The sequence below is a fragment of the Setaria italica genome, chromosome IV (assembly GCF_000263155.2).
Source record: "Setaria italica strain Yugu1 chromosome IV, Setaria_italica_v2.0, whole genome shotgun sequence".
Taxonomy (NCBI): Eukaryota; Viridiplantae; Streptophyta; class Magnoliopsida; order Poales; family Poaceae; genus Setaria; species Setaria italica.
The window spans coordinates 16,847,219-16,862,441 of record NC_028453.1 but is presented as its reverse complement, the minus strand read 5'-3'; the positions used below and the strand labels follow the sequence as shown (position 1 = coordinate 16,862,441).

Sequence of the window (15,223 nt, the reverse complement as noted above, 5' to 3'; positions counted from 1 at the left end):
ATCAATTTTTCTAAAAGTGTTTTCAGTTTCTGTCTCATGGTGATTACGCTGTTATACCCTTCTTAATTTTTCAAAATTATTCTTATAATTAAAGAAGGTTAGTTATGAATGATAAATTATGATATTGTGTAGAACATGAAATGCTAATTTGCATCCTCTAGCATAGCTTTGGAAAGGCGAGAGCAGCATCACAAACTTTGTGACATCGGCACCTTTGGTCGTTAGACCATTGCAAGGTGCGGAAATACCATAATGATCTGAAGGTTTGTACTTCTAATAATCATTTACTAATTTTGGTTGTTACTTAAGATAATTAAGATCATTCTATGCTGTTTTTCATGCTTAATCATAGATGGAAGTATGCTCTGAAGGAAATGTTATAATAAAATTTCTGGAATAATATGATTTTTGGATCATGAAATTGCTTTCATCAAAGTCACGACCATCTGATATTTACCTTGTACTTCTCAATCATGAGGTCGAATTGATACTAAATAGTAAGTAAAACTAGAGCAACAAGGGGAGCTTCTTGATTGTTCATGCAGATCAGATCTCACGATAGTGGATATGCTATGTTCTCTACTTGTAAATTCCCGGAGGTCTTGCATTTTTCTATGAGCATTGAATCTTTACTGATACCAGATGCACTGAATTGTGTCCAGCATTCAATAAAAATAATGTTAGCATACTCCCTCCATTTACTTTTTTTCATTGCCGCTGACTGCAAAAGAGATTGATCTCTAATACCTTTCACACTGTACTATTAAGTTCAATGGATTTTCTATTGGTTACATTTGCAACGAAACATACATTAGAGATATTATAAACTTATAAGTATTTACAAATTGTTTATTAAATAGTAGCATTTAAAATGTGCATGTGGCAGTTAATTGTGACAAATAAACATAACAGTGTGAATAACTTTAACTGTAACAATTAACAATAAAATGGGACCATATAATTTTATTTTGTTCTAGCGTAACCTTTGGTATCTAGCTATAACTTTTTTGGTTTTAAGTTGGCAAGGGGTGCAGTTTTTATTTTCATGGGAACTTTATTGTCATGAACCTTTTCTCAGACATAGGGGGCCGATTTTCTTACCAAAGGGTGTAATTTTTGAACTATGGGAGCATTATTTATAGACATCAACACATTTATTGCTTGAACAGGTGAAGATAGTGTACGTCAATATATTTCCAATTTGCTTATCTATGGTTGTAATTGTAGTTTTATTGTTTACCCTTAATAACAACTTAATTCTTCTGTACCTCTACACAAGACATTTCAAAACAGCCACCTGTATTATTGAATAACTGTATTTCTGTGTTTCAGTATTATTAAAGACAGAATATTTGTCTAATTAAAGACTTGTCAGAATTTTTCATTGACACTAAAATATGACACTAGAAGGGAGTATGGACTCTCTTGATCGAGAAATTTGTGTTTTTTTCCTCACACTGGAGTTATTAATATAAATAACAAGAAATTGTACAGCACACTCCCACACACAACAAAGGAGATTTTGTATTAAATTTGATCAGTTACTTTTTGTCTTATTGAAATATCTATGTCCAAGCTACCTTAGGTATTTATATTGTTCCTCGAGTCTCATATTGACATTCTTCTACGACAAAGGAATACCCACAGATGCGAAACTTTACTACTTTACTCCCATTCTGAAGGTGGTACACAAGCACTCCATGTTGATCGTTAAATATTTACTGTGCAACTCTCACTATTTATTACCATTAATCAGTTAAGAATATTGACATTCTAGAATTCTTTGCGTTGCAATAGGTCACTAAATATGTTTTTTTGTCGCACCTGTTTTCCGCTCTATTGGTGCTTACCTAGAATCGGATCAGAAACAGGAACATTGAGTCAGAGCAATCGAAAACAGGCACAGGGTTTTAACATTGACTTTGATGATACATGTCTGCCTATTCTAATTTCAGCAAGCTTGGTAAGAAATCCAAATTGTCCAAAGATTGTTGAGGGCTTGAGGTAGTGCTCCTAATTTTTCTATTCTTTAATACGGTTTGATCCAGTAATTACATGAATAGCCCTTAATAGTGCAAAATTACCAATGTCAAAATTTCAATTGACGAAAATCAGTTTTCTCTGTTTAAAAAACTAAGTTCTTTATTTCAAAGTATGGTATTATGGGTGTATTTGGATCATTTGCTACATATTGCCTTTCCATGCAAGACTAGCTGTAGCAAGGTGATCGTTTGGTTCTTTTTGCTAATGACGGCAAGGTGATGTTTGGTTTACTTGATGGAAACTTGTTTTTGCTAGCAAGATTCCTGGGCTGGTTGTTTGGATCTCTTGCCGATAATACAATCATCAGTTTGCTTTGTAAGGTGAAGTTACCTCACAGGCTCGTACCATCAAGCATCAGCTGACCGAACGCGGCACCAACTTAAAAACGAAAAGAGGGAAAACTCGAGAAACTATAAATGAGCTTTACCATTAATACAATTTGCAATACACGGTGACCCTATATAGTTTCATCCAGCTAAAATACACAATATGCCGTATATAAGCTCCATACAGCCAAATTGTAGAACCAAAGTAGCCCTACTGTCAAATTTTTCGTCAGGCATTAGAAAAATATTTAATTTTCGTCCTTTGAAGTGAAGAAATCATAACATGTGATCGTGTTGATTATTATATTAAATTTTATTACTCCATGCATCCACATATTTGTCAACTTTTTACTTTAAAGTTGCTTTTATGTCCAAACGGTGTGAGTGATATTTTTTTTCCTTACAACCAAATAAAGTTGTTTTGATGTACAAAACGTGTTTAAAAGAAAGAGAGAAGGTTAAGAAAAGAAAGAAGGAAAAAATGAAATAGATGATTAGGCTTCCTTTCTTTTGTTTTAAACGCTCTTATTTTCGTCTTTTTTACTAAACATGTGATGCATTTAGGTAGACTAGCGTCCTTTCACATACATAGTGTGTGTTTGGTTAGGCTATGAGCTATGGAAAAGCTGTTGTGGGCTGTGAGCTATGGAAAAATTTGTTGTGGGTTGTGAGCTGTGAAAAAAGCTATTGTAGGCTGTGAGTTGTGGGAAAGCTGAAAACCGTTTGGTTGTAACAGTTGTGAAACTGTAGATTTGCTGTGAAATGTCTATAATACCCCTGAAGGCCTGAGAGAATGTTGATATTCAAATTGCTGGTGAAACACTGTGTTGTTCACTAATTTCCATGCACATTATCTTTCTAACACATTACCATTTTAGAAAGGGAAACTTAATTTTCTTTTAAGTTTTGCATCCACCATTAACATATGGTTCACATAGATACAATGATAGATTTTTTACAAAATACATATGGTTCATATAATGATGTCCTCCTTCAACATAACTATCTCCCTCTCGTACTAACCAAAGCATCAGCTACCCTACTACGAATGGTATTCATGGTATCCTCATTCTCTCCATCTGGATTGCCATCTCCTTGTGCTTGTGATGTGGCACTGTGTCATAGCAGGTACTCCTCATCAGCATCACATCTATCGAACAACCTATCTTGCAAATTGCTGTCATGAATAAAATTATGCAAAGTCATACAAGATAGAATTATATGCTTCTAAGTACGAGTAGGAAAACTTAGAATGCCCTTCGAAATATGCCACTTCTACTTCAATACTTTGAAAGCCCGCTCAATAACATTTTGAAGAGATGAATGCAAGAAATTGAACACCTCGTACTTCCCTTGAAGAGCACGCCCATTATGAAGTCGAAACTCTAGTATATGGTATGTGCTTCCTTTAAAACAGGCAAGATATCCTTGTCGGTTTGGATAACCAGAGTCGACGAGATAATATTTACCTGTAAAACCAAATCAGCAAAGGCAAATAACAATAGAAGTATTGATAACTTTAGTAACAAAGCATGTATACCTTTAGAAGGCACGGGAAATGAAAGGAAATTTGCTAAAGCGTGATTCAGGATCCGTGTGTCATGTGCAAAACCCGGCCACCTAGCAACCACATAAATCGCATGTCAAAATCACAAACAGCTAGCACATTCTGAGATGTATACCCATATCGACATGTGTGGTTGACCACTTCCTTTGCTGGTACCACTACTGGAACATGTGAACCATCAATAGCTCCAATAGCGCCTTTGAAATAAGGCTAGAAACAGTCCTCTTTGACCTTTTCATGGTCAGCAGAGAAAGTAGGATCTCTTGGCTTGATACTATCCTTCGCTAACTTCCACAAACAATTCAATACTTCCTGAAACTTGGTGTGAACTGTCCAAAGTGACCGATTAAAACGGTTTTCAGCTTATGAAAAGGATTTGGGTCCTCCAACTATCCACGAGAACATCGCCAATGACTCAATTAATGATACATTGTTACTTCATGTCAAACCATAGTTCGAGATGAGCAAGTCATGAAGTGCCATGAACACATTAGTGCTCATCCTATCCATCTTATAGAAGTACCTCGGACGACCCATGCACCTCATAACCCATTGAAGTCCAGTTTTCGGTGTTTCCTTGTATTCTCCTTTGTGCAAATACCTATTAGTGTACTGGTACCCCATTTGACCTATAATGGCAGCCTGCTGGGAAAGTTCTGCTAGAAGCAGTAGTCCTTGTGTCCCTTTTTTGCCTGTTCATCCATGTTGGCATCCATCTACACAAGATATGGACAACAATGAGACAACAAGATATGCAAGCAATGAGACCAAAATATGGACAACAATGAGATCAAAATATGGACAACAATGAGACACCAAAATATGGATAACAATGACACAACAGTATCTGCAATGGTTCTCAAATAACTCAAGCAAATAATCTTTTTACAGTACATGCAACATTATTTGAAATGGTTCTCAGATAACAAAGGCAAATAAATAGTTCTCACAAGACAACACTAGAAATAAATGACTCAAAAGTTCTACATCCGCCTCATCAACTTCTTTTGATGCTCCCTCTCAAGCATATCAAACCTTCCCTCATTTATTTCAATGGAGCTAAAGACCTCCCTAAATTCAGGTTTGACGATCAGGAAGGTGGCTGTGTGCATTAGAGTAGTTTTTTATTGCACACCACAATCTTTCACCATCTGCATTGCCTCTTTAATGCTAGACACCACAATAGTCTTTGCTGTTGTTTCTATCTTCAAACATGTGTTCTTATACATTCGAAAGAAAGGGCTCTTCTCATCCTTCTCTTCAGTAGCAGTAGGACTGTCCTTATGTTTCCTTTTTCCTAGTTTTGATTTCTTCAAAGCAGCCAACTTGACATCATCGTTATCAGGAGTTCTTTGTACCTCAGCCACATCCTCATCACTTGAGTCATCAGAGGAAATATCTGATGTACTAGCACTGCTAACATGTACCTTATCAAACAACATATGCAAATCATCAAGGTGCTTCGGTCCTTATTTTTGAAACCTCACATGGTTGCATTTAATACCTTTATCAGGATTGTTGCATCTCTGAAATTAAATGGAAAAAGTTAGCAAGTCAACACATATCAAAGCATGTAAAATGAATAATGAACAAAAACAATTTGCTTTGCCTCATTCTATCCAAACCCAGTTGCAGAATTCTGAAACTCCATAAACCATGTATATTCCTTTTTCATATTGTCCAAGTTGTTCTTCATATTTGGTTACCAGATTTTTTTCAACCAGTCCTAATGAAAATTCCCCACGGCCTATTCCCACCTTCTATCTCTCCTTTGCATACATCAATAAAATACCTCACATTGGCATCACTCCAATCTGCCTTATCAGCCATTCTTGAATGAAGCAAAAAGCATTCCAAATGTCACATACAAAATCTATACAAAAGCAATAGCGCCTAGCAATCTGCCTAGCAGTAGTAGCCTAGCAACCTATCAACCACATAACTAGCAGTAGCAATTTGCACACACATACACATACAGAAACTAGTAATCTACACATTCACAATCTGTCAATTTGGAGTAGCAATTCACACTTAAAGAATATTCACACACAGTCACATTCACAACCTAGCAGTAGCAATTTGGAGGTAAAGGAAGAAGGAAGAGAGAGGAGTATCATGTACCTGCAGATCGGGGAAGGGAGGTAGCCGGCGTGCAGATCAAGAAGGGGACATGGCCGGCATGCAGATCGGGAAGGGGAGGTGGCCGCTGAGAGGAGGCGGAGGAGGGGTGCTACCGGCTCGATTCCGTGGGAGGAGGGCCGCTGCCAGCTTGAGGGGACGCGGAGGAGGGACGCCGCCGGCGGCTTGAGGGGAGGCAGACGAGGGGCGCCGCCGCGAGCTCAAGGGGAGGAGGAGGAGGGGCGCCGCCGGCTCGATTCTGTGGGTGGAGTGTCGCCGCCTACTTGAGGGGAGGCGGAGGAGGGGCGCCGCCGTTGGAGGGCAGGGCCGGACCTCCGCCGGAGGGCGGGTGCGGAACCCTAGCGGCGTGCAGCAGGAGGAGGCGTTGGGCGGAGTGAGTGAGAGGAGGAAGAACGAACTGGTACGCCCATAAGCGGTGGCAAGGCAGGTAATTTTCTTGGAACGTTCATCCAAAAGTGACTGTGGAAAATGAACTAGAGCAAAGCTGCTTTTATGGAAGTACATGGTTGGAAGCCCATATCTTTGATTTAGCTTTTGACTTTTTTAAGGACAAGCACCTTCACGGCTGAACCAAAGGGACCCATAGGCTACACCTGCACGCGCTAACGCGCGCCTCCCTGCCTACTTATCCATAACACCGTGTGGCCAGCATTGTCCGTCTGTATTATCCTCGGCGCCACACACACGCGAGCTGAAATTAGACACTGAAAGAAAGAGAAACTTTGGCAATGATCATGCATCCTGACACGAGCACCAGTGGGCCGGCATGTCAAAAGTTCAGCAAACACAAACACCACTCGTTGTAGTGTGGCACCTGTTAGGAACGAACGGCGTATGGAATATGAAGTAAAGAATCAAACCGCAAGGAGACACACGATTTACGTGGAAAACCCCTTCAATGTGAAAGGGAAAAACCACGGGCACCAGCCGGCAACAATCTCACTATATCAAGAGTTTGGGGTTACACGCCTATGGCGGCTTACACGAGAATCTCTCTGTCTCTCTTCTTTTTCGGTACAGAAACCCTAGCCAGGGTGTAAGTATATATAGTACCGAAACCCCAGACAGGGGGTATGGAGCGGTACGGACTCTTGGTCCCGTACGAGGACGGAACTCCTCCTCGCCCGACCTTTGAGTCCTTCGTCCTGGAGTCGGGAGCGCCTGGGACTTCGCCTCGTCCGACCTCAAGCCTGGGGTCGGATGCGCCTGACCCCTTGAGGGTCGATCTCCGATTCGCCCGACCCCAAAGTCCAGGGGTCGGAAAACGCTCCACCTCGCCCGACCCCGAGTCCCGGGGTCGGGAGATCCTCCGCCTTGCCAGACCCTGAGTGTAAAGGGTCGGGAAGGTCGGCCTATTTCCTGGAGTGAATTTGGAACAACTCCAACAAACTCCACCTTGAGACAAATTCATCTTGTATCATCAACCCTTCATCCTGAACAGAACAAAGACAAAAAAAAAAAAAAAAAAAAAAAAAAACCACTGGTGCCAACAATAGTCTCTTGGACTATCCAATTAAACCGACTAAGCCCGAGCACAGCTCAAACTTAGTAACAGGAACAGGCTTTGTCATCATATCAGCAGGATTATCATGAGTACTGATCTTGCATACCTTCAGCTTACCTTCTTCGATCACATCACGCACAAAATGATACTTGATGTCAATGTGCTTAGTTCTTTCATGGAACATTTGATCTTTAGTGAGGTAAATTGCACTTTGGCTGTCACAGTGCAAACTTATGCAAGCTTCAACTCCACAAAGCTCGGCGTACAAACCTTTCAGCCAAATCAATTCTTTGCACGCTTCACTAATTGCCATATATTCTGCTTCAGTAGTAGACAAAGCGACAACCGACTGTAAAGTAGCCTTCCAACTCACAGCACAACTGCCAACAGTAAACACATAACCTGTGAGTGATCTTCGCCTGTCCAAATCAGCAGCATAATCTGAGTCCACATAGCCAACAAGACCCTCATCAGTTCTTCCAAACTTTAAACAGGAATTTGCTGTGCCTTTGAGGTATCTGAAAATCCACTGAACTGCCCTCCAATGTTCTTTGCCGGGATTAGACATATATCTACTAACAAGGCTCATAGCATATGACAAATCTGGGCGAGAGCAAACCATGGCATACATCAAAGACCCAACAGCACTAGAATAAGGAACCTTTGACATGTCTTTGACCTCTTCATCTGTACTAGGACACTGAGCAGTTGACAACTTGAAGTGAGGTGCAATAGGAGTACTTACAGCCTTAGCATCTTGCATGTTGAAACGCTGAAGAACTTTCTTGATATAATTCTGTTGACTAAGGAAGAGCAAACCAGAATTTCGGTCTCTCCTAATTTCCATACCAAGAATTTTCTTAGCACTACCAAGATCTTTCATATCAAAGCCGCTACTCAATAGCTTCTTTAACTTATTTATTTCAGTCTTGCTCTTGGCCGCAATCAGCATATCATCAACGTATATTAGCAAGTATATAGGTGATCCATTAACATGCTTGATATAAACACAGCTATCATACTTAGATCTTTTAAAACTGTGTGATAACATAAATGAATCAAACCTCTTGTTCCACTGTCGAGGGGACTGTTTCAAACCATACAAGGATCTCTTCAACTTGCACACATATTTCTCCTTGCCAGGCACTATGAAACCTTCTGGTTGGTCCATATATATGTCCTCCTCAAGCTCTCCATGCAAAAACGCAGTCTTCACATCTAACTGCTCAAGCTCAAGATCATGTGAAGCAACAACACTAAGGAAAGTGCGGATTGAACTGTGTTTTACCACTGGAGAGAAAACATCATTGTAGTCAACACCCGGAATTTGGCTGTAGCCTTTAGCAACTAACCTTGCCTTATACTTTGGAGGCTCACTTGGAGATAAACCCTCCTTTCTTTTGAAGATCCATTTGCAGCAGATGGCCTTCTTATTCTTAGGCAAAGGTACAAGTTCCCATGTACTGTTCTTCTCAAGAGATTGCATCTCCTCATGCATAGCCGAAATCCAGTTTTCAGTATCATCACAATGAATAGCTTCTTTATAAGTTGCTGGCTCATGAACATTCTCCACCTGTTCAGCACAACTCAAGCATGGTAAGACAAATTACATTCTTCAATAAGACGGTTAGGAGGGACAACAGTCCTTTTGGACTTGCGTTTAGCAATGGGTAGATCCTCCTCTGGAGTTTGCTGGACATCATCATGAGCATCAGCCGACCCGAGACCAAGGGGTCTGGCGCATCAGCAACAGCCGACCCCGGAGCCAAGGGGTCTGGCGCAGCAACTTCCGACCCGGAGCCAAGGGGTCTGGCGCTTGAGCATGGGCCGACCCTGAAGCCAAAGGGTCTAGCGCATCCGACCCCGAGACCAAGGGGTCGGGGTTATCAGCACTAGCATTCTCCACTTGCATGCGCATACGCTGCAGTTCTTTGTCTGGAACTTGGTCTGAGGGTAAGCTGTCAGTAAACATCACAGTTTCATTGAAAATAACACTTCTGCTCATGAAGGTCTTTCCTGTTTCCGGGTTCCACAATTTGTAGCCTTTGACACCCGAACCATAACCAAGGAAAAGACATTTAATAGCTCTAGGCTCTAATTTTCCATTATCAATATGAGCATATGCAGTGCATCCAAAAACTTTCAACTGTGAGTAATCAGCAGGCGTACCAGACCATACCTCAATGGGAGTTCTTTTATTTAGTGGAATAGAAGGCGACCTGTTGATCAAGTAACAGGCAGTATTAGCTGCTTCAGCCCAAAAACGCTTGCTCATCCTGGCATTAGACAGCATGCAACGAGCCTTGGATATGATGGATCTGTTCATGCGTTCGGCCACACCATTCTGTTGTGGAGTATGGGGTATGGTGTGATGCATTACAATGCCTTCTGTTCTGCAATAATCATTAAATTCACGCGAACAAAATTCTCCACCATTATCAGTGCGAAGCAATTTCACCTTCCTTTCAGTTTGCCTTTCAATCATGACTTTCCAGTCCTTAAAGGCGGTAAAGGTATCATCTTTCTGTTTCAGAAAATAAGGCCACACTCTTCTAGAGTAATCATCAATAATTGTGAGCATGTAACGAGCACCACCAAGCGAGGGCTTACGAGAAGGCCCCCATAAGTCAGCATGAATATAATCAAGAGTACCTTTAGTGGTGTGAACAGAAGTGTTGAAACGTACCCTTTTATGCTTCCCGAAAACACAGTGCTCACAAAACTTCATTTTACTCGAAGTGCAGCCATCCAGTAGGTTTCTCCTCATCAATTCAGCCATACCAAGGTGACTCATATGTCCCAGACGCATATGCCAAAGGTTAGTTTTACTAGGTTCCTCATTTGTAACAACAGCAACAGCGGAATCAGAACCAGGTAATGTACACCCTCTAAGGACATATAACTTTGCAGAATTGAGATCACCCTTTAAGCAGACAAGATTACCTCTCGATACCTTCAGAACACCATCCGAACCAGAATATTTATAACCTTTTGCATCAAGCGTGCTCAATGAAATAAGATTTCTGGACATCCCTGGTATGTACCTGACGTTTTTCAGAGTGCGTGTCATGCCATCATGAGTCTTGATCTGAACCGATCCAATCCCCTCAATATCACACGGGGTATTATCTCCCATCCGCACAACATCTCCTTTCGGCATAGACTTATAAGAGCTAAACCAATTTCTGTTAATGCAAATATGAAATGAACATGCGGAATCAAGAATCCACTCATCATGACCAGCAACACAACCGGCAAATACCACCAGACTATCTCCAGATTCTTCATCAGACACGGCAGCAGCAACAGAGACCTTACCAGCCGACTTGGTTTTCTTCTTCTCCTTATTCTGTACTTTTCTGCAATCCTCAACATTATGATTTGTTAGCTTGCAATAAACACAGAATTTCTTATTACCATGCGGCTTGGATTTTGAACGGCCTCTCCTTTCATAATTTTTTCTTCCATCATCATTGGAGGATCTGTTATCAGTTCTGCCTCTCACGAGCAAAGCATCGCCCCTGGAGGACGACGTCCTGTCATTCTGCACCATACCTTTCATCTTCTCCCTTGACTGGAGAGCCTCATAAACTTCCTTTAAGGTTAGTTCATCACGGCTCAAGAGTATGGTGTCACGAAAATTTGCATACGAAGTTGGCAAAGAACATAACAGTAAAAGACCTAAGTCCTCATCTTCATACTTCACCTCCATTGATACTAGATCGGCGACGATCTTCTTGAATTCAGCGATGTGGTTCATCACTGAATCTTCTTCCTTCATCTTCAGGGTGAACAGCTTCATCTTCATCTGCATCTTACTGGTTAGATCCTTGGACATACAGATCGATTCCAGTTTCAGCCATAGTTCTGCAGCAGTTTTTTCTTTCAGACACTCCTGCAAAATATCATTATGAAGATGCAACTGTATTAAGGCGAGAGCCTTCTGATCCTTGCGGATCTCTTCTGGAGTCCACTCGGCCTTCGTCTTCTTCCCGAAGCTTTCCAGCGCCTCATCATAATCATGAGTTTGCGCCAGAATTCCCCTCATCTTGACTTGCCATAGCGAGAACCGCGTGTCGTAGTTCAGCAGCGGTAGATCAAACTTCATCGACGTCGACATGAAATCCAAACAGCAACCAAAGCTCTGGTACCACTTGTTAGGAACGAACGGCGTATGGAATATGAAGTAAAGAATCAAACCGCAAGGAGACACACGATTTACGTGGAAAACCCCTTCAATGTGAAAGGGAAAAACCACGGGCACCAGCCGGCAACAATCTCACTATATCAAGAGTTTGGGGTTACACGCCTATGGCGGCTTACACGAGAATCTCTCTGTCTCTCTTCTTTTTCGGTACAGAAACCCTAGCCAGGGTGTAAGTATATATAGTACCGAAACCCCAGACAGGGGGTATGGAGCGGTACGGACTCTTGGTCCCGTACGAGGACGGAACTCCTCCTCGCCCGACCTTTGAGTCCTTCGTCCTGGAGTCGGGAGCGCCTGGGACTTCGCCTCGTCCGACCTCAAGCCTGGGGTCGGATGCGCCTGACCCCTTGAGGGTCGATCTCCGATTCGCCCGACCCCAAAGTCCAGGGGTCGGAAAACGCTCCACCTCGCCCGACCCCGAGTCCCGGGGTCGGGAGATCCTCCGCCTTGCCAGACCCTGAGTGTAAAGGGTCGGGAAGGTCGGCCTATTTCCTGGAGTGAATTTGGAACAACTCCAACAAATCCCTCCTTTGATCTCTTTTAGTTCCTAAACTTCCAAACAGAGGGATCAAATGGAGGATTAAAAGGACTAGTTCTCTATTCCCTAAGGGCAGTCCCAATGGATAGTTTCTGGATAAAGTTTCCAAGAGAGAAAAGGAACAATTAATGTTGAGCAGAAACTATCCTTCACAATCTATAATTTCTATAGCAGTTTCTACACAAATCAAAACTTAATTCACCTCGGTCAGTTTTTAGTGTCCTTGCTGCTTCACCATGACTCCGCACACTTTTTTTCTGGCAGGAGTACATGACAGAGAAGATCCATTGCAAGGAACCTTTATGCTCCACTGCCAAAGCCTTACAAAAGTCATGAGAACTGGCGCTGCAGTTTGGGAAGAAACAGTCCATTCATACAGGGAGATAAGTTAAATAATCAGTCACATTACACTGCCCCCTATAGGAGTTCAGAAGAATCTGATAAAGCCCAACACTGTCAGTCTACACAAATCTATAAAGAGATATGGAAAACAACATCAAAGACAGAAGAAAAGCATTGAGCCCAACGGAACGGAGGATATTGAGGAAAACCAAAACTTTACACTAATTCAACCCTGAAATCAGATTCTTTCCCTCTATTTGTTGGAATAGCAGCTCAAAGCACACAAGATGGGAACCATGGGGAGTGCATGGACAAAGGCTCAAGGTATCCTAAATAATAGAACTGTATATGTACCGGCAGTGTTCATGCACAAGTGCTATGTATGGATGGCCCCGATTGTCTCTTCCTCGAAACGCTTAATTTCCACTGTTAGACGTTTCATGTTGTCATCGTAGACATATGGTATTCCCTCAAACATTACCTTGCTCCCGTTAGTCGGTTTTTGCACAAATTCCCTGCAGGGTTCCCCCATGATGTTGATCGAGTTGTGATAGTGGTAGTATCGGATCAACCTTTCCGTCTTGTGGCTTGTCCTCCCAATTACATTTTGCGACATGTGCACACCTGTGGAGTATGCGTTCCGAGCTTGGATTGCGTATTTGCGATCTCGCCTGACTCCAGTAATAGAATTACGGAAGACAAGTTTCTCAAAACCCCATTCCCTGAATATTCAATGACATAAAATGAATCAGCATCCAACATCTGTGTTGACTTTGTAGTAAAACAGTCAGCGTGACAATGTATCAACCACAGTAGATAAAAGCCAAAATACAGGGTAATAAGCGCTGTGGCACAGTGGTCAAAAAATGATGCACTCAAGATTTGCCGATAAAATGAAAGCCGCAAAGTACCAAGAGGGCTGGCACCTGGCAGTACATTGTGTCAACATAAAGGTTCCTTTTGGCATTGAGGTGCTTTCTGAATGCCCTTATTTATTTCTATTTTTGGGTGCAGTTGTTAATTGTGAGCATATTTTTATGATCAGCAACAACAAAAACCACTCTAGAATTGGCAAACATTCATAGAACTAACTAGATTTCAAAGCACACCAACCACAAACAGACCCTGACCGCCAACCAGTTTGAAATAGCAGAGGAAGATATGAAAAGTAAAGGATAAATATATGGGCTTCATGAACCGATAACTATTGCCATTAGACTAGTGTAGCAGGGAGAGTGGTATTCTGGTAAAGTGATTTCCCTAAACCCTTCATGCAAAATAATGATTCTCTTCAATTTGTTTTTCTGAAAAGTAGATTATCTTCAATTGACTTGCTATCTGCAGCTAGATAGTGGGGGCCACATTATGTCTGGCTCTGTCATTTGCCATTTCACACAGCGGGCCTGTTCGGCTGGACTTATAAGCCGGTTGAAAAGCTGAAACGGTTGATTGGTTGTGAGAGAAAAATACTGTTCGGTGGCTGATAAGCTGAAGCGAACAGGCTAAGCGATTCCAACATGGCTTTCTTTTTTACACATATAGTCACTGACATGCTGTGGAGTACTGATTTCTGAAACGTGTGCAAGAGCAGTTCATACATATGCCAGTAGGCGTACCAGAACTTGAGTTTCAACACAGTGGAAAAAAACATAATAAATGCTAAAAGAAACTACTCTAAAGACAGGTAGAATTGGACAATATGAAACCAAATAATTTCACATCATCAGTCACCAAAATAAATTTCTGTTCTGAACAGGACTTCAACAGAGAACATACAAGAGCTGAACTGCAAAATCAAAGTTATAGCAATCACATAGAAAACCACACACTCAATCTTAAGAAATGGCATATTTGAAATCTCGGTTACAGGCACTTGCTAATCTGACTTGCATATAGAATTCCTCTAAGCTATGTGAAATCCACTGATAGCATTGCTGGACATAAGACTCCTTAAAAGAACAAAAAAGGGACCATTTAACTCCATGGCGGAAGGCTAGTGAGGAATTATATTTGCCATATGCATAAATTTAGTTCGGGAAACCCAACAAACATCCCATGGGAATGGACCAGGTAAAACTGCCATCAACCTTACCGGGCAGCGAAACAGTCACACCGCCCAAACAACCTAACGCATAAACAAAAACTACTAGGTGTTGACTCATGTCCTAGCAAATTGAAGCAAGTGGATCTGATAAGTAACAAATTGACAATGACTGGAGATGCATTGCACTCTTCAGAAAAAACAATGCGAAGTATTGTATACTGCGTGAATCTAGGAGAGATTCCGACAGAAGTAGGGATGGCATAAACAATTGCATCAACAATCAACAATTCAACATAAAGAAATGCCAATTGGGACAGAAAAGCACACCTCGAGTATTCCTTGTTTGGATCCTCCACGCAGAGCTTGCTAGACATGGGATTCTGCTCAATGGTAAACTGCGTGTAGCGCTCCAGCTGCCCGAGCACCTCCTGCAGCGTCCGGCCGTCGGGGAGGTAGATGTACTCGTCGACGTCGAAGAAGAAGGTCCAATTCGCGGCGTGCCGGTACCGGTGG

The 15,223-nt window shown here is 41.8% G+C and overlaps 1 protein-coding gene across 1 annotated transcript in view; it reads right to left on the bottom strand.

The window, feature by feature from the left end:
- Positions 1-12,675: 12,675 nt before the first annotated feature.
- LOC101757183 (galactan beta-1,4-galactosyltransferase GALS1) overlaps positions 12,676-15,223 on the bottom strand; it is a 4,326-nt gene continuing 1,778 nt past the window's right edge. Inside the window, exons 2-3 of the mRNA XM_004966907.2 lie at positions 15,038-15,219; positions 12,676-13,388 (exon numbers count right to left, since the gene is read on the bottom strand). Of these exons, the coding sequence (XP_004966964.1) occupies positions 13,043-13,388; positions 15,038-15,219 (528 nt within the window). The 3' untranslated portion in view covers positions 12,676-13,042. The remainder of the gene's footprint in view (positions 13,389-15,037; positions 15,220-15,223) is intronic.